At 41.0% G+C, this 25,174-nt stretch overlaps 1 protein-coding gene across 5 annotated transcripts in view; it reads left to right on the plus strand.

Moving 5' to 3' along the window:
- The window catches only part of LOC124128477 (WASH complex subunit 4-like), a 158,583-nt gene that overhangs the window by 23,638 nt on the left and 109,771 nt on the right, over nt 1-25,174 (plus strand). For all 5 annotated transcript variants that reach the window (XR_007221664.1, XM_048397149.1, XM_048397150.1 and 2 more), the window contains one exon: nt 21,622-21,742. Coding sequence is in view for 4 of the 5 variants with exons in the window: in XM_048397149.1 (XP_048253106.1) it covers nt 21,622-21,742 (121 nt within the window). In the remaining variant the exon portion in view is untranslated. The remainder of the gene's footprint in view (nt 1-21,621; nt 21,743-25,174) is intronic.

The following is a 25,174-nucleotide window of genomic DNA, read 5'->3' on the forward strand; positions in this document are numbered from 1 at the left end:
TCTTTTGTTCTTGGTTGCATGCTAAAAGTAACACCGCCTGGTGGTAATATTGACAAAATACCGAAAACATCGCTCAGAAAACTCAGGATTATTTCCCTTTGACCGTCAAGTGTCTTTTGCAGTATGTATACTACCCTTGAAGATGAGGGTTAGAATTGGTCTTCAGCAACCCATGCTTGTCTTAAGAGGCGATTATCGGGATTCGAACATTGTCTGGGTGGTAAATGGGTTTAGAACATTCTGGTTGACTCTGGCACACGCCAATTTCGTAGCGGTGATGATCTGCAAACAGTGACTATCTTTTGCACGAGTTGGGACAAGCAAACCCTTTCAGGATTGGAACATGAGGATTCGAGGTCGGAAATGAGTTAAGAACTCACTGGGACACATGCGGTAATGTCTCGCAAACGGTTCCTTACGTTTGACGGCGTTGGTACAGGCAAACCTTATGCGGATTCGAACATGAGCGACGTCTGAAATGGGCGTAGAACATCACGGGACGTTCCGGGACACGTCAGTTTCGTAGCGGCGATGTCTCGCAAGCGTTTCCTTGCTTTTGACGGCGTCGGTACAACCAAACCATCTGGGGATTCGAACATGGACGAGGTCGGAAACAGGTTCGGGTTCGGCACTTTATCCGAGCAGTGCGACAGAAAGCCGGGGTGCTGGCGAGCTCGGAACGCTGATCCGTTTGTCTGTAGCTCAATGGACAAAGGAGCTACGCTCATTCTTCTCCCGGACTATTTGACCCCCTGTCACAAAGTGCCACCCGGCCTGTCGGCCTGTCACCCTGCCACCCACCCTGCCTGTCACCCTGCCACAAGCTGCCGTACAGCAGACCTCTGAATGGCAGACCTTTGAACACTTGTAACTCGGAAACTACTGGTCCGATTTCGACCAAATTTCCTGTGTAGATTGGGATTGTCCAGTTTATTATTGTAATCCTGTTGTCCTGTTGATATCTTTCGATTTATTAGGGCTCCAAGCCGAAAGGCTGTAGAGCCCTATTGTAATCGTTCGATTTATTATTATTTATTATTATTATTAGGGCTCCAAGCCGAAAGGCTGTAGAGCCCTATTGTAATCGTTCGATTTATTATTTATTATTAGGGCTCCAAGCCGAAAGGCTGTAGAGCCCTATTGTAATCGTTCGATTTATTATTAGGGCTCCCTGCCTACAAGGCAAGAGCCCTATTGTAATTGTTCGATTTATTATTATTATTATTATTTATTATTATTATTATTATTATTATTCCGCCGATTTTTGTTCCAATCCTAACTCAAAAACTACTGCTCAGAATCTCTTCAAAATTTCCACAAAGATAGCTTAGCTACTGAAGCAGATACCACAAAAATCTCAAGACTCTAGACTCAAAGACAAAGGGCAGATAACTCAAAACAACTTTAAAAATCGCGATTTCAACAGCTAATATCTCCGCCACGAAAGCTCCAAAGACTTCCAAAATTCCTGAACAGATCCGAAATCAGATGCCAAACAAAATCTCTACACATCCAATGTAGCGAAATTGCTTCGTTTGGCCTCCAGATCGGATTAAGTGTTTTTGCACTGTTTTTTACCAGATATCTCAGTACTTGACTCCCAAAATCTGCTCAGCTCAAACTACCAGCTCAAAAGCTTCCAAACTCTCCATACTTTGGCTCCAAGTACCATACTAACAACTTCAAAGAAAACATGCTGAGATATGTCTTCAATGGCCGCCATATTGACTGCAACTTCCGGCTGAAAGTTATTTTCAAACTTTTCATAGGACATCTTTAGCAAGCTCTGGCATTGGAAACTTTTCAGGTAAGGCACTTGAACAACTTCTGTTGAGTCTTGGTTTGGTTGCTGAACAAGATCTCTTCTTGCTCTTATGTCAAAAGTCACGTGATGTGGCGGCCATATTGGATTTTGGTAGCCTCTAATATTTTTACTTTGCAAACTACGTAGCTGCTAAAGATCTTAATAGAAAGTGCTACAAATTACCACAATGCACCAGCATCAGACGCTGAACATTTCATGTTCTTAGCTGTTTGTCAAAAGTTGCGTCATTTAGCGTCCATATTGGATTAAAGACCGTGAAAATGCCAAAAGTGATAAAAACGGCACAAAACAGCATATATCTCCGCCAAAATTTCTCCAATAGCTACCATATTTTGCATGTGACACCGTCATAAGATAGCGATCATTTTCGATCGGGCCGTCAAAATGGATATTTCCAGCCGTTTGGCCGCCATCTTGGATTTAAGTTTTTTTTCGTCAGGTTGCCATGGAAACCAGACTTGACAACGGAATGCATTGATATTCACAGCATTATTAGATACAGACCATGGGAGGATGTCTGCAAAGTCTCAGCTTTGTAAGTTAGATAGTTCGTGAGAAAATGACAAAACAATATTTTGGTGGACAGACGCGCGGACGGACGGCGGACATGCATATCATCAAAATGTATCTATACATATGCTAGAACAGGTCGGGGTAATGCATAATTACCAACCACTTCCACCATACATGCAATAACAGTCGCGTGAGAGCTCGCCAAAAAAAGTACATTTTCGTTTTACGGACCACCTAAATGACCTTGACCCCGTGACCTTGGTGACCTTGAATTTTTTAAAATGTTTTTAGTCCAGCTACCCGATCCAGGGGTCAAAAGTGCCAAAATCGCAAAAATAACGATTTCTTATTAGGGCTCCCTGCCTACAAGGCAAGAGCCCTATTGTAATTGTTCGATTTATTATTATTATTATTAGGGCTCCCTGCCATCTTGGCAAGAGCCCTATTGTTATTGTTAGATTTATTTATTATTATTATTATTATTATTATTATTATTATTATTCCGGCCGATTTTGTTCCAATCGTACCTCCAAAACTACTGACCAGAATCTCTTCAAAATTTCCACAAAGATAGCTTAGCTACTGAAGTTATGCCCACAAAAATCTCAAGACTCTAGACTCAAAGACTAAGGGCAGATAACTCAAAACAACTTTAAAAATCGCGATTTCAACAGCTAATATCTCCGCCACGAAAGCTCCAAAGACATCCAAAATTCTTGAACTGGTGCGCAATCAGATGGCCAACAAATTCTCTACACATCCAATGTAGCGAAATTGCTTCGTTTGGCCTCCAGGTCGGATTAAGTGTTTTTGCACTGTTTTTTAGCAGATATCTCAGTACTTGACTCCCAAAATCTGCTCAGCTCAAACTAACAGCTCAAAAGCTTCCAAACTCTCCACACTTTGGCTCCAAGTACCATACTAACAACTTCAAAGAAGAAATGCTGAGATATGTCTTCAATGGCCGCCATATTGACTGCAACTTCCGGCTCAAAGGTATTTTCAAACTTTTTATAGGACATCTTTAGCAAGCTCTAGCATTGGAAACTTTTCAGGTAAGGCACTTGAACAACTTCTGTTGAGTCTTGCTTTGGTTGCTGAACAAGATCTCTTCTTGCTCTTATATCAAAAGTCACGTGATGTGGCGGCCATATTGGATTTTGGTAGCCTCTAATATTTTTACTTTGCAAACTACGTAGCTGCTAAAGTTCTTGATAGAAAGTGCTACAAATTACCACAATGCACCAGCATCAGACGCTGAACATTTCCTGTTCTTAGCTGTTTGTCAAAAGTTGCGTCATTTAGCGTCCATATTGGATTAAAGTCCGTGAAAATGCCAAAAGTGATAAGAGCGGCACAAAACAGCATATATCTCCGCCAAAATTGCTCCAATAGCTACCATCTGTTGCATGTGACACCGTCATAAGATAGCGATCATTTTCGATCCAGGCCTAAAAACGGATATTTCCAGCCGTTTGGCCGCCATCTTGGATTTAAGGTTTTTTTGGTCAGGTTGCCATGGAAACCAAACTTGACAACGGAATGCATTGATACTCGCAGCACTATTAGATACAGACCATGGGAAGATGTCTGCAAAGTTTCAGCTTTGTAAGTTAGATAGTTCGTGAGAAAATGACAAAACAGAGTTTTGGTGGACAGACGCGCGGACGGACGGCGGACATGCATATCATCAAAATTTACCTATACATGTGCTAGAACTGGTCGGGGTAATGCATAATTACCAACCACTTCCACCATACATGCAATAACAGTCGCGTGAGAGCTCGCCCCAAAAAGTACATTTTCGTTTAACGGACCATCTAAATGACCTTGACCCCGTGACCTTGGTGACCTTGAATTTTTTTTAATGGTTTTCGTCCAGCTACCCGATCCCGGGGTCAAAAGTGCCAAAATCGCAAAAATAAGGATTTCTTATTAGGGCTCCCTGCCATCTTGGCAAGAGCCCTATTGTTATTGTTAGATTTATTTATTAGGGCTCCCTGCCTACAAGGCAAGAGCCCTATTGTAATTGTTCGATTTATTATTATTATTAGGGCTCCCTGCCATCCTGGCAAGAGCCCTATTGTAATTGTTCGATTTATTATTATTATTATTATTTATTATTATTATTATTATTATTATTATTATTATTCCGCCGATTTTTGTTCCAATCCTACCTCCAAAACTACTGCTCAGAATCTCTTCAAAATTTCCACAAAGATAGCTTAGGTCCTGAAGCAGATACCACAAAAATCCCAAGACTCTAGACTCAAAGACTAAGGGCAGATAACTCAAAACAACTTTAAAAATCGCGATTTCAACAGCTAATATCTCCGCCACGAAAGCTCCAAAGACATCCAAAATTCTTGAACTGGTGCGCAATCAGATGGCCAACAAATTCTCTACACATCCAATGTAGCGAAATTGCTTCGTTTGGCCTCCAGATCGGATTAAGTGTTTTTGCACTGTTTTTTAGCAGATATCTCAGTACTTGACTCCCAAAATCTGCTCAGCTCAAACTACCAGCTCAAAAGCTTCCAAACTCTCCACACTTTGGCTCCAAGTACCATACTAACAACTTCAAAGAAAAAATTCTGAGATATGTCTTCAATGGCCGCCATATTGACTGCAACTTCCGGCTGAAAGTTATTTTCAAACTTTTTATAGGACATCTTTAGCAAGCTCTAGCATTGGAAACTTATCAGGTAAGGCACTTGAACAACTTCTGATGAGTCTTGCTTTGGTTGCTGAACAAGATCTCTTCTTGCTCTTATGTCAAAAGTCACGTGATGTGGCGGCCATATTGGATTTTGATAGCTTCTAATATTTTTACTTTGCAAACTACGTAGCTGCTAAAGTTCTTGATAGAAAGTGCTACAAATGACCACAATGCACCAGCATCAGACGCTGAACATTTCATGTTCTTAGCTGTTTGTCAAAAGTTGCGTCATTTAGCGTCCATATTGGATTAAAGACCATGAAAATGCCAAAAGTGATAAAAACGGCACAAAACAGCATATATCTCCGCCAAAATTGCTCCAATAGCTACCATATTTTGCATGTGACACCGTCATGAGATACCGATCATTTTCGATCGGGCCGTCAAAATGGATATTTCCAGCCGTTTGTCCGCCATCTTGGATTTAAGTTTTTCTTCGTCAGGTTGCCATGGAAACCAAACTTGACAACGAAATGAATTGATATTCACAGCACTATTAGATACAGACCATGGGAAGATGTCTGCAAAGTTTCAGCTTTGTAAGTTAGATAGTTCGTGAGAAAATGACAAAAAAGAGTTTTGGTGGACAGACGCACGGACGGACGGCGGACATGCATATCATCAAAATTTACCTATACATATGCTAGAACTGGTCGGGGTAATGCATAATTACCAACCACTTCCACCATACATGCAATAACAGTCGCGTGAGAGCTCGCCAAAAAAAGTACATTTTCGTTTTACGGACCACCTAAATGACCTTGACCCCGTGACCTTGGTGACCTTGAATTTTTTTAAATGGTTTTAGTCCAGCTACCCGATCCCAGGGTCAAAAGTGCCAAAATCGCAAAAATAAGGATTTCTTATTAGGGCTCCCTGCCATCCTGGCAAGAGCCCTATTGTAATTGTTCGATTTATTATTATTATTATTATTTATTATTATTAGGGCTCCCTGCCTACAAGGCAAGAGCCCTATTGTAATTGTTCGATTTATTATTATTATTATTCTTTATTATTAGGGCTCCCTGCCTACAAGGCAAGAGCCCTATTGTAATTGTTCGATTTATTATTATTATTATTATTATTCTTTATTATTATTATTATTATTCCGGCGTTTTTTGTTCCAATCCTACCTCCAAAACTACTGCTCAGAATGTCTTCAAAATTTCCACAAAGATACCTTAGATCCTGAAGCAGATACCACAAAAATCCCAAGACTCTAGACTCAAAGACTAAGGGCAGACAACTCAAAACAACTTTAAAAATCGCAATTTCAACAGCTCATAACTCCGCCACGAAAGCTCCAAAGACATCCAAAATTCCTGAACAGATCCGGAATCAGATGCCCAACAAAATCTCTACACATCCAATGTAGCCAAATTGCTTCGTTTGGCCTCCATATTGGATTAAGTGTTTTGGCACTGTTTTTTACCAGATATCTCAGTACTTGACTCCCAAAATCTCCTCAGCTCAAACTACCAGCTCAAAAGCTTCCAAACTCTCCACACTTTGGCTCCAAGTACCATACTAACAACTTCAAAGAAAAAATCCTCAGATATGTCTACAATGGCCGCCATATTGACTCCGACTTCCGGCTCAAAGTTATTTTCAAACCTTTGAGAGGACATCTTTAGCAAGCTCTGACATTGGAAACTTATGAGGTAAGGCATTTGAACAACTTCTGTTGAGTCTTGCTTTGGTTGCTGAACAAGATCTCTTCTTGCTCTTATGTCAAAAGTCACGTGATGTGGCGGCCATATTGGATTTTGCTAGCCTCTCATATTTTTACTTTGCAAACTACCTAGCTGCTAAAGTTCTTGATAGAAAGTGCTACAAATAACCACAATGCACAAGCATGAGACGCTGAACATTTCATGTTCTTAGCTGTTTGTCAAAAGTTGCGTCATTTGGCGTCCATATTGGATTGAAGACCGTCAAAATGCCAAAAGTGATAAAAACGGCAGAAAACAGCATATATCTCCGCCAATATTGCTCCAATAGCTACCATATTTTGCATGTGACACCGTCATAAGATACCGATCATTTTCGATCCAGGCCTAAAAATGGATATTTCCAGCCGTTTGGCCGCCATCTTGGATTTAAGGTTTTTGTCGTCAGGTTGCCATGGAAACCAAACTTGACAACGGAATGCTGTGATATTCACAGCACTATTAGATACAGACCATGGGAAGATGTCTGCAAAGTTTCAGCTTTGTAAGTTAGATAGTTCGTGAGAAAATGACAAAACAGAGTTTTGGTGGACAGACGCGCGGACGGACGGCGGACATGCATATCATCAAAATTTACCTATACATGTGCTAGAACTGGTCGGGGTAATGCATAATTACCAACCACTTGCACCATACATGCAATAACAGTCGCGTGAGAGCTCGCCAAAAAAAGTACATTTTCGTTTTATGGACCACCTAAATGACCTTGACCCCGTGACCTTGGTGACCTTGAATTTTTTAAAATGGTTTTAGTCCAGCTACCCGATCCCGGGGTCAAAAGTGCCAAAATCGCAAAAATAAGAAAATCTTATTAGGGCTCCCTGCCTACAAGGCAAGAGCCCTATTGTAATTGTTCGATTTATTATTATTATTATTATTATTCTTTATTATTATTATTATTATTCCGGCGTTTTTTGTTCCAATCCTACCTCCAAAACTACTGCTCAGAATGTCTTCAAAATTTCCACAAAGATACCTTAGATCCTGAAGCAGATACCACAAAAATCCCAAGACTCTAGACTCAAAGACTAAGGGCAGACAACTCAAAACAACTTTAAAAATCGCAATTTCAACAGCTCATAACTCCGCCACGAAAGCTCCAAAGACATCCAAAATTCCTGAACAGATCCGGAATCAGATGCCCAACAAAATCTCTACACATCCAATGTAGCCAAATTGCTTCGTTTGGCCTCCATATTGGATTAAGTGTTTTGGCACTGTTTTTTACCAGATATCTCAGTACTTGACTCCCAAAATCTCCTCAGCTCAAACTACCAGCTCAAAAGCTTCCAAACTCTCCACACTTTGGCTCCAAGTACCATACTAACAACTTCAAAGAAAATATATGTATGTGATATGTTGACCTGATAGCCCTTGTCCTGACGATTCCAGAACACCAAACCGTTTATCTGTAGCTCAATGGACAACGGAGCTACAGCTTTTTGAAAATGGCACTCTTTGGCCCAGGTCCATCAACTTGCCAAATAGCACAACTCTAAATACCCGTAGCTGAACTCTAAATACCCGTAACTCCGAAAGTACTCGTCCGATTTCGACCAGATTTTGTATATGTATATTGAGTGGGGATGTCTGCTACCACGACCAATTGTAGCGACATAGGAAATAAGACGACGGGGAGAGAAATTATGCATAATTTATGTATAACAACATCTTTCAGCATCTTGCTCCTAACCAGATCATTCTATAACTGGCAGACTAGGCAATCTTTAGTATTTACATGTGCAATTCGATATTGAAATGCAGTCACAAATCACAAATCCTACCTACATCAAACTCTTATTTCACATGTTCTGAAAATGTCATTTAGTGGGGGTGACATGAGTATTTTACGAACTCTTCAAACATTTTTTAAAGTAAAAGACACTGAAAGAAGCAGCAGTAACATGACAAATAAGTCCCGTTCACTGCACTTCAATCGACAGCAATACCCGTGCATGCGATTCCGTTCTCTTGGCGCTATACGCTACATTATTGTCGGTGTAGGTTTATTTATATAACAAACTACAGTCTGTAGTACGTGAGCTTTGTGTATAGTTTTAGGCTATGGACCACAGAAATCAGTTATCAGGGTCAAATGAGATACAGTCTTAAAACAGCTGATGGACAACGCAAGTAGAAACGGACTATAGAAATACATTTACGTTTGCGCTCGTACGTTCAACGGTTCTGTATAGAAACTTGGAGTAAATATCAACATCGCATGTTTTGTTATGTGAAAGCTCATATCTGCATCAATTGGCGCGAATTCACAATACACATTGTCAACAGACTTAAGCAAAGAACTGCGCATACATGTGTATTGGCCTCACAGCGTGCCAGCGTACCTCAGTCCCATGCGGCTGGGTCGGTCGGTCGGTTGCATATTGGAACGTGATCCACGTGCACGGCAATGGAGAGCGAGGCAGTGGTAGCGCTATATCGGATTACCTAAGCTTCTGGCAGCGGGGTCATCCGAGAGCCAAGTGTGGGCTCCTCCAGTCAAAACGGACCCTACCTCCCCACCCAAGAGAAACACCTCCTTCATAAATCTTGTTCGGACTGTGGGATTTACGGTAGGTTTGTGATTGAAAGTTTGATATTCCTGAACCCTCCGATTAATTTACTCGTACTTGTCATAATTGTATTACCGCAACTTCCAAGTATAGTAACCGACGGGTTATATGTCAACTTCATGTTTCGATAGCAGCGATTTCTATAGTCTGTTTCATTATGGATTTTCTTCACGCTGTTTTCAGTAGTCTCTGCCAGCAGAAAGCACGCATTTTGTACGTTTGTGATTTAATATCGCTGAACTCTCCGTTTAATTTACTGGTACTTGTCTTAATTGTATTACCTCAATTTCAAGTAATAACAGACCATTTATATGTTCACTTCGTTTCAATAGTAGCGACTTCTATAGTCTGTTTCTGTATAGATTCTCTTCACGCTGTTTGTAATACATTCTGTCAGTGGAAAGTACGCAGTTTGTAGGATTGTGATTGAAAGTTTAATATCGCTGAACTCTCCAATTAATTTACTCTCAAACTGGGTTTAACGGTAGGTTTGTGATTGAAAGTTTAAAATCGCTTAATTTACTATCTTTTCACGTACTTGTCATAATTGTATTACCACAAATTCAAATAATAACAGATCATTTATATGTTCACTCAGTTTCGATGGTAGCTATTTCTATAGTCTGTTTCTGTATAGATTCTCTTCACGCTGTTTGTAATACATTCTGCCAGTGGAAAGTGCACAGTTTCCCGTACTTGCACGGTAGATCCATCCTGTTGCTCCCTGTCTAAAAGAATCGTTGTACAACATGTTGTTGTTTTTTTATATAAAATGCCTTGTTTTTCCTTGGAACGGATTTTCGCACTATCAAACTACCCCTTTATGATCTGAACCTGTTCATTATTGATAATTCCATTTTTTTTCTGGAAGATCCCAGATATAATGCCGACTTTAAGGAGTATTATTTACCAATATCATTATGGATTAGAAACCAGTCCCGTTCTCAACCTACTTAAGTGCATTGATCTCCATTGTGTTTACAGCTAATCTTCTTTTAAACTTTGATCACAAACGCTTGGAAGGCTTGGGGTTTTCTTAGCTGATTGGTTGAATTGCTTCAACAATGACATGACAAGAGGTGACCGACATGTGTTGTTACTGTTAGACAATGTCCCAAGCCATCTCATCCCTGAGCACGAGTCAAATTACAAGATCCATTTCCTGAATATTACAATAACAAGTCACCAACACCTCTGCATGCTGGTATCTTCCATACTTAACAGGTACAGGGCCAAAATGGGAATTTTTTTCTTGGTCAAAACGGACAGGTGAAATATCCTATTGATAATCCAGATCATCTTATACTCGTACACAGTATAGCACATATCCTTCCGCATATCCGAATGCTTTTATATAACAACAGGAGAAAATGCCTTAATGGTAATCAATTAGTTTTATTAAGAACTCAGTTTCAATGGTTTTTAGTACTCTGTATAACCAAAGTGCAATTTTACAAAAGTACATCTATGAATAGAACAGGATCCGCTTCCACAATTCCTAACCAGCGGGAGCCCGACATCGCTGCTTGCAGCTATATTTATTCTTTATTATTATTATTATTATTATTATTATTCCGGCGTTTTTTGTTCCAATCCTACCTCCAAAACTACTGCTCAGAATGTCTTCAAAATTTCCACAAAGATACCTTAGATCCTGAAGCAGATACCACAAAAATCTCAAGACTCTAGACTCAAAGACTAAGGGCAGATAACTCAAAACAACTTTAAAAATCGCAATTTCAACAGCTCATAACTCCGCCACGAAAGCTCCAAAGACTTCCAAAATTCCTGAACAGATCCGGAATCAGATGCCAAACAAAATCTCTACACATCCAATGTAGCGAAATTGCTTCGTTTGGCCTCCAGATCGGATTAAGTGTTTTGGCACTGTTTTTTACCAAATTTCTCAGTACTTGACTCCCAAAATCTCCTCAGCTCAAACTACCAGCTCAAAAGCTTCCAAACTCTCCACACTTTGGCTCCAAGTACCATACTAACAAGTTTCGAGAAATTATACGTATGTCATGTATTGACCTGATAGCCCTTGCTCTAGCGATTCCAGAACACCAAACCGTTTGCCTATAGCTCAATGGACAACGGAGCTACAGCCTTTTGAAAATGGCACTCTTTGGCCCAGGTCCATAAACTTTAAACTTGCCATATAGAAGAACTCTAAACTTGCCAAATAGCTGAACTCTAAATACCCGTAACTCCGAAAGTACTCGTCCGATTTCGACCAGATTTTGTATATGTATATTGAGTGGGGATGTCTGTTATCACGACCAATTGTAGCGACATAGGAAATAAGACGACGGGACGAGAAATGATGCATAATTTATGTATAACAACATCTTTCAGCATCTTGCTCCTAACCAGATCATTCTATAACTGGCAGACTAGGCAATCTTTAGTATTTACATGTGCAATTCGATATTAAAATGCAGTCACAAATCACAAATCCTACATACATCAAACTCTTATTTCACATGTTCTGGAAATGTCATTTAGTGGGGATGACATGGGTGCTTTACGAACTCTTCAAACATTTTTTAAAGTAAAAGACACTGAAAGAAGCAGCCATAGAATGACAAATAAGTCCCGTTCACTGCACTTCAATCGACAGCAATACTCGTGCATACGATTCCGTTCTCTTGGCGCTATACGCTACACTATTGTCGGTATAGGTTTATTTATATAACAAACTACAGTTTGCAGTACGTGAGCTTTGTGTATAGTTTTCGGCTGTGGACTACAGAAATCAGTTACCAGGGTCAATGAGGTACAGTGTTTATACAGCTGATGGATAACGCAAGCAGAAACGGACTATAGAAATAGATTTACGTTTGCGCTCGTTTGTTCAACGGTTCTGCATAGAAAACAGTGTAGCTTGGAGTAAATAACGACATTGTGTTTTGTTATGTGAAAGCTCATATCTGCATCAATTGGCGCGAATTCACAATACACATTGTCAACAGACTTAAGCAAAGAACTGCGCATACATGTGTATTGGCCTCACAGCGTGCCAGCGTACCTCAGTCCCATGCGGCTGGGTCGGTCGGTCGGTCGGTCGGTCGGTTGCATATTGGAACGTGATCCACGTGCACGGGAATGGTATGGTGAGACAGCTATAGCGGGGTCGTCCGAGAGCCGCGTGTGGGGTGCTTCAGTCAAAACATGACCTACATCCCGCCCGAAGTGTTGCCTCCTTCATAAATGCTGTTCAGACTGTGGGATTTACGGTAGGTTTGTGATTGAAAGTTTGATATCGCTGAACTCTCCGATTAATGTACTATCTTTTAAACGTACTTGTCATAATTTTCTTACTACAACAGACAGGTTCACTTCATGTTTCGACGATAGCGATTTCTATAGTCTATTTCATTATGGATTTTCTTCACGCTGTTTTCAGTAGTCTCTGCTAGCAGAAAGCACGCATTTTGTACGTTTGTGATTTAATATCGCTGAACTCTCCGTTTAATTTACTGGTACTTGTCATAATTGTATTACCGCAACTTCCAAGTACAGTAACCGACGGGTTATATGTTAACTTCATGTTTCGATAGCAGCGATTTCTATAGTCTGTTTCATTATGGATTTTCTTCACGCTGTTTTCAGTAGTCTCTGCCAGCAGAAAGCACGCATTTTGTACGTTTGTGATTGAAAGTTTAATATCGCTGAACTCTCCGTTTAATTTACTGGTACTTGTCTTAATTGTATTACCACAATTTCAAATAATAACAGACCATTTATATGTTCACTTCGTTTCAATAGTAGCGACTTCTAGTCTGTTTCTGTATAGATTCTCTTCACGCTGTTTGTAATACATTCTGCCAGTGGAAAGTGCACAGTTTCCCGTACTTGTACACTAGATCCATTCAGTTGCTCCCTGTCTAAAAGGATCGTTGTACAACATGTTTGGTATTCTTCTTATAAAATGCCTTATTTTCCTTGGAACGGATTTCCGCACTATCAAATTAGCTTTTAATAATACGAACCTGTTCATTTTTGATAATTCCATTTTTTCCTGAAAGATCCCAGATATAATGCCAACTTTAAGGAGTATTATTTACCCAAATCATTATGGTTTAGAAACCAGTCCCTTTCTCATCTCCATTGTGTTTACAGCTAATCTTCTTTTAAACTTTGATCACAAACGCTTGGAAGACTTGTTGTTTTCTTAGCTGATTGGTTGAATTGCTTCAACAAGGAGATGACAAGAGGTGACCGACATGTGTTGTTACTGTTAGATAATGGTCTAAGCCATATCATCCCTGAGCACGGGTCAAATTACAAGATCCATTTCCTGAATATTACAATAACAAGTCACCAACACCTCTGCATGCTTGTATCTTCCATCCTGAACAGACCCAGGGACAAAATGGGAATTCTTTTCTTGGTCAAAACGGACCGGTGAAATTTCCTATTGATAATCCAGATCAGCTTATACTCGTACACAGTATAGCACATATCCTTCCGCATATCCGAATGCTTTTATATAACAACAAGAGAAAATGCCTTAATGGTAATAAATTAGTTTAATTAAGAACTCAGTTTCAATGATTTTTAGTACTCTGTATAACCAAAGTACAATTTTGCAAAAGTACTTCTATGAATAGAACAGGATCCGCTTCTACAATTCCTAACCAGCGGGAGCCCGACATCGCTGCTTGCAGCTATATTTTATTATTATTATTATTTATTATTCCGCCGTTTTTTGTTCCAGAGATAGCAGTTTAACCACTGGCTCGATTTTGTTCAAATTTTGTGTGTGTGTGCAGGGTGTTAGGTACCAGATACCACAAAAATTCCAAGGCCGTAGGCCCAATGGCCAAGGGCAGATAACTGAAAAACAAGTATTTTTTGAAGATATATTTCGCCTTATTGCTCCGCAACCGCTTGTCCGATTACTTTCAAACTTTACACATGTCTGCTGCTTCGGGTGCTGAACATTTTCTGTTCTTTGATCTGTGTCATTGGTCACGTGCTTTGGCAGCCATATTGGATTCAAAGTTTTTACAGGGTTTTTGGGGTACCTGTCTTCAAATCCTATCTCCTCTGAATCCACTGCATGAAATGCATCCAAACCTTCTGAGTACTGTCTCCATACATATCACATCAAACTCTGTTAGCCGATTTTGGATATCTTTTTTAGTTGCTGCCATATTGGATTGAAGGTTTTCACAGGGTTTTTGGGGTACCTGTCTTCAAATACTATCTCCTCTGAATCCACTGCATGAAATGCTTTCAAACTTTCTGAGAATTGTCTCCACACATAACACACCAAACTCTGTTAGCCGTTTTTGGATATCTGTCTTAGTGACGGCTCTGTTTGATTTTGATTTTGATGATTTCTTTCACCGAATTTTTCCTTTATATAAAGATCACATCTTGTAAGGTTCTCCACAGAAACTAATGAAAGTTTACATGAAGTTAGTGTGCCATATGTACCTCATCTTTTGTTCTTGGTTGCATGCTAAAAGTAACACCGCCTGGTGGTAATATTGACAAAATACCGAAAACATCGCTCAGAAAACTCAGGATTATTTCCCTTTGACCGTCAAGTGTCTTTTGCAGTATGTATACTACCCTTGAAGATGAGGGTTAGAATTGGTCTTCAGCAACCCATGCTTGTCTTAAGAGGCGATTATCGGGATTCGAACATTGTCTGGGTGGTAAATGGGTTTAGAACATTCTGGTTGACTCTGGCACACGCCAATTTCGTAGCGGTGATGATCTGCAAACAGTGACTATCTTTTGCACGAGTTGGGACAAGCAAACCCTTTCAGGATTCGAACATGAGGATTCGAGGTCGGAAATGAGTTAAGAACTCACTGGGACACATGCGGTAATGTCTCTCAAACGGTTCCTTGCGTTTGACGGCGTTGGTACAGGCAAACCTTATGCGGATTCGAACATGCGCGACGTCTGAAATGGGCGTAGAACATCACGGGACGTTCCGGGACACGTCAGTTTCGTAGCGGCGATGTCTCGCAAGCGTTTCCTTGCTTTTGACGGCGTCGGTACAACCAAACCATCTGGGGATTCGAACATGGACGAGGTCGGAAACAGGTTCGGGTTCGGCACTTTATCCGAGCAGTGCGACAGAAAGCCGGGCTGCTGGCGAGCTCGGAACGCTGATCCGTTTGCCTGTAGCTCAATGGACAAAGGAGCCACGCTCATTCTTCTCCCGGACTATTTGACCCCCTGTCACAAAGTGCCACCCGGCCTGTCGGCCTGTCACCCTGCCACCCACCCACCCTGCCTGTCACCCTGCCACAAGCTGCCGTACAGCAGACCTCTGAATGGCAGACCTTTGAACACTTGTAACTCGGAAACTACTGGTCCGATTCCGACCAAATTTCGTGTGTAGATTGGGATTGTCCAGTTTATTATTGTAATCCTGTTGTCCTGTTGATATCTTTCGATTTATTAGGGCTCCAAGCCGAAAGGCTGTAGAGCCCTATTGTAATCGTTCGATTTATTAGGGCTCCAAGCCGAAAGGCTGTAGAGCCCTATTGTAATCGTTCGATTTATTATTAGGGCTCCAAGCCGAAAGGCTGTAGAGCCCTATTGTAATCGTTCGATTTATTATTTATTATTATTATTATTATTATTTATTATTCCGCCGTTTTTTGTTCCAGCGATAGCAGTTTAACCACTGACTCGATTTTGTTCAATTTTTTTGTGTGTGTGCAGGTTGTTAGGTACCAAATACCACAAAAATTCCAAGGCCGTAGGCCCTATGGCCAAGGGCAGATAACTGAAAAACAAGCATTTTTTGAAGATATATTTCGCCTTATTGCTCCGCAACCGCTTGTCCGATTACTTTCAAACTTTACACATGTCTGCTGCTTCGGGTGCTGAACATTTTCTGTTCTTTGATCTGGGTCATTGGTCACGTGCTTTGGCAGCCATATTGGATTCAAAGTTTTTACAGGGTTTTGGGGGTACCTGTCTTCAAATCCTATCTCCTCTGAATCCAATGCATGAAATGCATCCAAACCTTCTGAGTACTGTCTCCATACATATCACATCAAACTCTGTTAGCCGATTTTGGATATCTTTTTTAGTTGCTGCCATATTGGATTCAAGGTTTTCACAGGGTTTTTTGGGTACCTGTCTTCAAATACTATCTCCTCTGAATCCACTGCATGAAATACTTTCAAACTTTCTGAGAATTGTCTCCACACATAACACACCAAACTCTGTTAGCCGTTTTGGGATATCTGTCTTAGTGACGGCTCTGTTTGATTTTGATTTTGATGATTTCTTTCACCGAATTTTTCCTTTATATAAAGATCACATCTTGTAAGGTTCTCCACAGAAACTATTGAAAGTTTACATGAAGTTAGTGTGCCATATGTACCTCATCTTTTGTTCTTGGTTGCATGCTAAAAGTAACACCGCCTGGTGGTTATATTGACAAAATACCGAAAACATCGCTCAGAAAACTCAGGATTATTTCCCTTTGACCGTCAAGTGTCTTTTGCAGTATGTATACTACCCTTGAAGATGAGGGTTAGAATTGGTCTTCAGCAACTCATGCTGGTCTCAATAGGCGATTATCGGGATTCGAACATTGTCTTGGTGGTAAATGGGTTTAGAACACTCTGGTTAACTCTGGCACACACCAATTTCGTAGTGGTGATGTCCTGCAAACGGTGACTATCTTTTGACGGAGTTGGTACAAGCAAACCCTTTGAGGATTTGAACATGAGGATTCGAGGTCAGAAATGGGTTAAGAACACACTGGGACATATGTGGGGATGTCTCACAAGCGGTTCATTACATTTAACGGCGTTGGTACAGGCAAACCATTTGAGGATTCGAACATGGTCGAAGTCAAACATGGGTTAAGAACACACTGGGACATATGTGGGGATGTCTCACAAGCGGTTCATTACATTTGACGGCGTTGGTACAGGCAAAACATTTGAGGATTCGAACATGGTCAAAGTCAATCATGGGTTAAGAACACACTGGGACACATGTGGTGATGTCTGACAAGCGGTTCATTACATTTGACGGCGTTGGTACAGGCAAACCATTTGAGGATTCGAACATGGTCGAAGTCAAACATGGGTTAAGAACACACTGGGACACACGTGGTGATGTCTCACAAGCGGTTCATTACATTTGACGGCGTTGGTACAGGCAAACCATTTGAGGATTCGAACATGGACGAGGTCGGAAACAGGTTTAGCACTTTATCTCAGCAATACGACATAAACCCGGGGCCCTGACGAACTCAGAACGCTTATCCATTTGACTGGAGCCCAACTGACAAAGAAGTTACAGTCTGGTTCAGAGTCACCAAGCCGAAAAGCTGAAGAGTCCCAGTGCTATCGTTTGATTTAATATTATTATTATTCCGCCGATTTTTATACCAGAGCTAGCATAATAACCACTGCCTCGATTCCATTCAAATTTTGTATGTGTATCCAGATACTTACGTACCAGATACCACACAAATTCCAAGGCCGTAGGCCCAAAGACCAAGGGCAGATAACTGAAAAATAAGCAATTTTAAAAGCTATATTTTGCCTTATTGCTTCGCAACCGCTTGTCCAATTACTTTCAAACTTTAGATGTATCTGCTGCTTTGGGTGCTTGACATTTGATGTTCTCTGACTTTGGTCATTGGTCACGTGGTTTGGCAGCCATATTGGATTCAAGGTTTTCACAGGGTTTTTTGGGTACCTGTCTTCAAATCCTATCTCCTCTGAATCCACAGTCTGAATTGCATCCAAACTTTCTGAGAATTGTCTCCATACATTATACATTAAACTCTGTTAGCCGTTTTTGGATTTTTTTTTTAGTCACGGCCCTATTGGATTTTGATTTTGATAATTTTTTTCACCGAAATTTTACTTGAAAGATCATATCTTGTAAGGTTCTCCACAGAAACTATTGAAAATTGACATGAAGTTAGTCTGACATGTATACCTCATCTTTTGTTCTTGGTTGCATGCTAAAAGTAACACCGCTTCGTGGTAATATTTGATCAATATTTGGGACACCGCTGGGACACCCCTGGGACACCCCTGGAACACGCCAATTCGTAGCAGCGATGTTAGGTGACAATTTTTGAACGGAGTTGGTACAAGCAAACCCTTTGAGGATTCGAACATGTTCAAGGTCGGAAATGGGTTTAGAACAGACTTGGATGCCACTGCACATGACAATTTCGTAGCGGCGATACCCTGCAAGTGCTGCCCACATATGACGGATTTGGCACAAGGAAACCCTTTGAGGATTCGAACCTGGACGTTTGTGCGCAGTGTTACTTGGAGCCCGCCATTGCTGCTAGCAGCTTTAATTATTATTATTATTATTTATTATTCCGCCGTTTTTTGTTCCAGAGATAGCAGTTTAACCACTGACTCGATTTTGTTCAATTTTTTTGTGTGTGTGCAGGTTGTTAGGTACCAAATACCACAAAAATTCCAAGGCCGTAGGCCCTATGGCCAAGGGCAGATAACTGAAAAACAAGTATTTTTTGAAGATATATTTCGCCTTATTGCTCCGCAACCGCTTGTCCGATTACTTTCAAACTTTACACATGTCTGCTGCTTCGGGTGCTGAACATTTTCTGTTCTTTGATCTTGGTCATTGGTCACGTGCTTTGGCAGCCATATTGGATTCAAAGTTTTTACAGGGTTTTGGGGGTACCTGTCTTCAAATCCTATCTCCTCTGAATCCAATGCATGAAATGCATCCAAACTTTCTGAGTACTGTCTCCATACATATCACATCAAACTCTGTTAGCCGATTTTGGATATCTTTTTTAGTTGCTGCCATATTGGATTCAAGGTTTTCACAGGTTTTTTTGGGTACCTGTCTTCAAATACTATCTCCTCTGAATCCACTGCATGAAATGCTTTCAAACTTTCTGAGAATTGTCTCCACACATAACACACCAAACTCTGTTAGCCGTTTTTGGATATCTGTCTTAGTGACGGCTCTGTTTGATTTTGATTTTGATGATTTCTTTCACCGAATTTTTCCTTTATATAAAGATCACATCTTGTAAGGTTCTCCACAGAAACTATTGAAAGTTTACATGAAGTTAGTGTGCCATATGTACCTCATCTTTTGTTCTTGGTTGCATGCTAAAAGTAACACCACCTGGTGGTAATATTGACAAAATACCGAAAACATCGCTCAGAAAACTCAGGATTATTTCCCTTTGACCGTCAAGTGTCTTTTGCAGTATGTATACTACCCTTGAAGATGAGGGTTAGAATTGGACTTCAGCAACCCATGCTTCACTCTGGTTAACTCTGGCACACACCAATTTCGTAGTGGTGATGTCCTGCAAACGGTGACTATCTTTTGACGGAGTTGGTACAGGCAAACCATTTGAGGATTCGAACATGAGGATTCGAGGTCGGAAACGGGTTAAAAACATACTGGGACATATGTGGAGATGTCTCAGAAGCGGTTCATTACATTTAACAGCGTTGGTACAGGCAAACCATTTGAGGATTCGAACATGGTCGAAGTCAAACATGGGTTAAGAACACACTGGGACACATGTGGTGATGTATGACATGCGGTTCATTACATTTGACGGCGTTGGTACAACCAAACCATTTGAGGATTCGAACATGGTCGAAGTCAAACATGAGTTAAGAACACACTGGGACACACGTGGTGATGTCTGACAAGCGGTTCATTACATTTGACGGCATTGGTACAGGCAAACCATTTGAGGATTCGAACATGGACGAGGTCGGAAACAGGTTTAGCACTTTATCTCAGCAATACGACATAAACCCGGGGCCCTGACGAACTCAGAACGCTCATCCATTTGACTGAAGCTCAACTGACAAATAAGTTACAGTCTGGTTCAGAGTCACCAAGCCGAAAAGCTGAAGAGTCCCAGTGCTATCGTTCGATTTAATATTATTATTATTCCGCCGATTTTTGTACCAGAGCTAGCATAGTAACCACTGCCTCGATTCCATTCAAATTTTGTATGTGTATCCAGATACTTACGTACCAGATACCACACAAATTCCAAGGCCGTAGGCCCAAAGACCATGGGCAGATAACTGAAAAATAAGCAATTTTAAAAGCTATATTTTGCCCTATTGCTTCGCAACCGCTTGTCCAATTACTTTCAAACTTTAGATGTGTCTACTGCTTTGGGTGCTTGACATTTGATGTTCTTTGACTTTGGTCATTGGTCACGTGGTTTGGCAGCCATATTGGATTCAAGGTTTTGACAGGTTTTTTTGGGTACCTGTCTTCAAATCCTATCTCCTCTGAAGCCACAGTCTGAATTGCATCCAAACTTTCTGAGAATTGTCTCCATACATTATGCATTAAACTCTGTTAGCCGTTTTTTGGATATCTTTCTTAGTCATCGCCCTATTGGATTTTGATTTTGATGATTTTTTTCACCAACATTTTACTTGAAAGATCATATCTTGTAAGGTTCTCCACAGAAACTATTGAAAATTGACATGAAGTTAGTCTGACATGTATACCTCATCTTTTGTTCTTGGTTGCATGCTAAAAGTAACACCGCTTCGTGGTAATATTTGATCAATATTTGGGACACCCCTGGGACACCCCTGGAACACGCCAATTCGTAGCAGCGATGTTAAGTGACAATTTTTGAACGGAGTTGGCACAGGCAAACCCTTTATGGATTCGAACATGTTCGAGGTCGTAAATGGTTTTAGAACAGACCTGGACCCCCTGGCACACGCCAATTTCCTAGCGACGATACCCTGCAAGTGGTGCCTACATTTGACGGATTTGGTTCAAGGAAACCCTTTGAGGATTCGAACATGGACGTTTGGGCACAGTGTTACTTGGAGCCCGCCATTGCTGCTTGCAGCTTTAATTCTTTATTGTTATTCTTTATTTCGTTATTGACTAATGATCTCGAATGAGTACAAAAATTGTTGTAAATTCATTTTTTTCTGAGATTCAGCCCTTGATTCAGGATATTTTACTTGGTGCATAGTGTCTGCCACAGAAACCACTGAAATTAGCTCGTCTGAGAGATACTTATCAAGACTGAATTATGTTTTCCGGAGAAGATGCCTTTTGTGTGTATTTATTTCACATGTTATCATTTTTTCCGGTGATATAAAGCAGTCTAAGGCTTAATGGCACTCTTTTCATAGTTTATGTTCACTACTTTATGAACAAACAAAATGCTGATGTGCGTCATGGCAGGGAATAGTGATAACACTGGTTTCTTGTTTCTGTCTATTTTGCCATTTATTACTTCTGTTGTTTCAGAATGGTGAAATCTGTTCGTCACAATCCCGCCAAGTTTAACACAACAGATGAGAAGCTGCGGCCATTTGAGAAACTCATGATGATGCTTGAAGGCAGACTTCTCGATGGCTTCATCTTCCAGGTAGTCACTGAACAAAGGTTCTTTCAGTAGTACTGCTACATTTCAGAACTATTTTCTAGGTTGATCGTTTCAAGTATGACTGCCTTGGTTGTTAGCTTTTGATAAATTAGAACATTGTTCAACACTGAAGCCATCTTGTGTCAGTGACTGATCAACAGGACATATTTGGAAATTTTAGTATAAATTGTATATTTATATACTTATCCTATCTCACACTTTACATTTCTCCCTTCTTCTCCGATCCTATGTGGGACCGTGCTTGAATCATGTTTCCAGCTTCTGAAAATAAAAATAGGCACCAAAGCCCCCCTGTATCTCCATGGTTACGTCCAGAACCTAGGTCAATTACGTGCCTTTCGTGCATGCCGTGCCTACTTGAAGTGAGCATGTGTGCACCTCTACCAATTCATTCTCTTTCACAGAGCCTATAAGGCTAGAGGCTAATGAGATGCGGGGATGGTCGGGTGGGCCTATCACGTGTCAAATATACAATTTATACTAAAATTTCCAAATTTTTAAACTTATCCTATCTCACACTCAATGATGTTGTTTTCTGTGTAGAACTGTGTGGAGCAGGTGTGACATGTTGTTTTCTGTGTAGACTGTGTGGAGCAGGTGTGACGTGTTGTTGTCTGTGTGGAGCAGGTATGACATGTTGTTTTCTGTGTAGACTGTGTGGAGCAGGTTTGACATGTTGTTTTCTGTGTAGAACTGTGTGGAGCAGGTGTGACATGTTGTTTTCTGTGTAGAGCAGGTTTGACATGTTGTTTTCTATGTAGACTGTGTGGAGCAGGTATGACATGTTGTTTTCTGTGTAGACTGCGTGGAGCAGGTGTGACATGTTGTTTTCTGTGTGGACTGTGTGGAGCAGGTATGACATGTTGTTTTCTGTGTAGAACTGTGTGGAGCAGGTATGACATGTTGTTTTCTCTGTAGAACTGTGTGTAGCAGGTATGACATGTTGTTTTCTCTGTAGAACTGTGTGGAGCAGGTATGACATGTTGTTTTCTCTGTAGAACTGTGTGGAGCAGGTATGACATGTTGTTTTCTGTGTAGAACTGTGTGGAGCAGGTATGACATGTTGTTTTCTCTGTAGAATGTGTGGAGCAGGTGTGACATGTAGTTTTCTGTGTAGAACTGTGTGGAGCAGGTATGACATGTTGTTTTCTCTGTAGAATGTGTGGAGCAGGTGTGACATGTAGTTTTCTGTGTAGAACTGTGTGGAGCAGGTATGACATGTTGTTTTCTCTGTAGAATGTGTGGAGCAGGTATGACATGTTGTTTTCTCTGTAGAACTGTGTGTAGCAGGTATGACATGTTGTTTTCTGTGTAGAACTGTGTGTAGCAGGTATGACATGTTGTTTTCTCTGTAGAACTGTGTGGAGCAGGTATGACATGTTGTTTTCTGTGTAGAACTGTGTGGAGCAGGTATGACATGTTGTTTTCTCTGTAGAATGTGTGGAGCAGGTGTGACATGTAGTTTTCTGTGTAGAACTGTGTGGAGCAGGTATGACATGTTGTTTTCTGTGTAGAATGTGTGGAGCAGGTTTGACATGTTGTTTTCTGTGTAGAACTGTGTGGAGCAGGTATGACATGTTGCTTTCTCTGTAGAATGTGTGGAGCAGGTATGACATGTTGTTTTCTGTGTAGAACTGTGTGGAGCAGGTATGACATGTTGTTTTCTGTGTAGACTGTGTGGAGCAGGTATGACATGTTATTTTCTGTGTGGAGCAGGTGTGACATGTTGTTTTCTGTGTGGAGCAGGTATGACATGTTGTTTTCTGTGTAGAACTGTGTGGAGCAGGTGTGACATGTTGTTTTCTGTGTGGAGCAGGTGTGACATGTTGTTTTCTGTGTAGAACTGTGTGGAGCAGGTGTGACATGTTGTTTTCTGTGTAAACTGTGTGGAGCAGGTATGACATGTTGTTTTCTGTGTGGAGCAGGTGTGACATGTTGTTTTCTGTGTAGACTGTGTAGACTGTGTGGAGCAGGTGTGACATGTTTTCTGTGTAGAACTGTGTGGAGCAGGTGTGACATGTTGTTTTCTGTGTAGAACTGTGTGGAGCAGGTGTGACATGTTTTTTTCTGTGTAGACTGTGTGGAGCAGGTATGACATGTTGTTTTCTGTGTAGACTGTGTGGAGCAGGTATGACATGTTGTTTTCTGTGTGGAACTGTGTGGAGCAGGTATGACATGTTGTTTTCTGTGTGGAGCAGGTGTGACATGTTGTTTTCTGTGTAGACTGTGTGGAGCAGGTGTGACATGTTGTTTTCTGTGTAGAACTGTGTGACATGTTGTTTTCTGTGTAGAACTGTGTGGAGCAGGTGTGACATGTTGTTTTCTGTGTAGACTGTGTGGAGCAGGTGTGACATGTTGTTTTCTGTGTAGAACTGTGTGGAGCAGGTATGACATGTTTTTTTCTGTGTAGACTGTGTGGAGCAGGTGTGACATGTTATTTTCTGTGTAGAACTGTGTGGAGCAGGTGTGACATGTTGTTTTCTGTGTAGAACTGTGTGTAGCAGGTATGACATGTTGTTTTCTGTTTAGACTGTGTGGAGCAGGTTTGACATGTTGTTTTCTGTGTAGACTGTGTGGAGCAGGTATGACATGTTGTTTTCTGTTTAGACTGTGTGGAGCAGGTGTGACATGTTGTTTTCTGTGTAGAACTGTGTGTAGCAGGTGTGACATGTTGTTTTCTGTGTAGACTGTGTGGAGCAGGTATGACATGTTATTTTCTGTGTGGAGCAGGTTTCACATGTTGTTTTCTGTGTAGACTGTGTGGAGCAGGTGTGACATGTTGTTTTCTGTGTAGAACTGTGTGGAGCAGGTGTGACATGTTGTTTTCTGTTTAGACTGTGTGTAGCAGGTGTGACATGTTGTTTTCTGTTTAGACTGTGTGGAGCAGGTGTGACATGTTGTTTTCTGTGTAGACTGTGTGGAGCAGGTGTGACATGTTGTTTTCTGTGTACAACTGTGTGTAGCAGGTGTGACATGTTGTTTTCTGTGTAGACTGTGTGCAGCAGGTATGACATGTTATTTTCTGTGTGGAGCAGGTTTGACATGTTGTTTTCTGTGTAGACTGTGTGGAGCAGGTGTGACATGTTGTTTTCTGTGTAGAACTGTGTGGAGCAGGTGTGACATGTTGTTTTCTGTGTAGAACTGTGTGTAGCAGGTGTGACATGTTGTTTTCTGTGTAGACTGTGTGGAGCAGGTGTGACATGTTGTTTTCTGTGTTGAACTGTGTGGAGCAGGTGTGACATGTTGTTTTCTGTGTAGAACTGTATGGAGCAGGTGTGACATGTTGTTTTCTGTGTAGACTGTGTGGAGCAGGTGTGACGTGTTGTTTTCTGTGTAGAACTGTGTGGAGCAGGTATGACATGTTGTTTTCTGTGTGGGGTAGGTTTGACATGTTGTTTTCTGTGTAGAACTGTG

The sequence above is a fragment of the Haliotis rufescens genome, unplaced genomic scaffold (assembly GCF_023055435.1).
Source record: "Haliotis rufescens isolate VD_foot unplaced genomic scaffold, xgHalRufe1.0.p SCAF_16, whole genome shotgun sequence".
Lineage (NCBI taxonomy): Eukaryota > Metazoa > Mollusca > Gastropoda > Lepetellida > Haliotidae > Haliotis > Haliotis rufescens.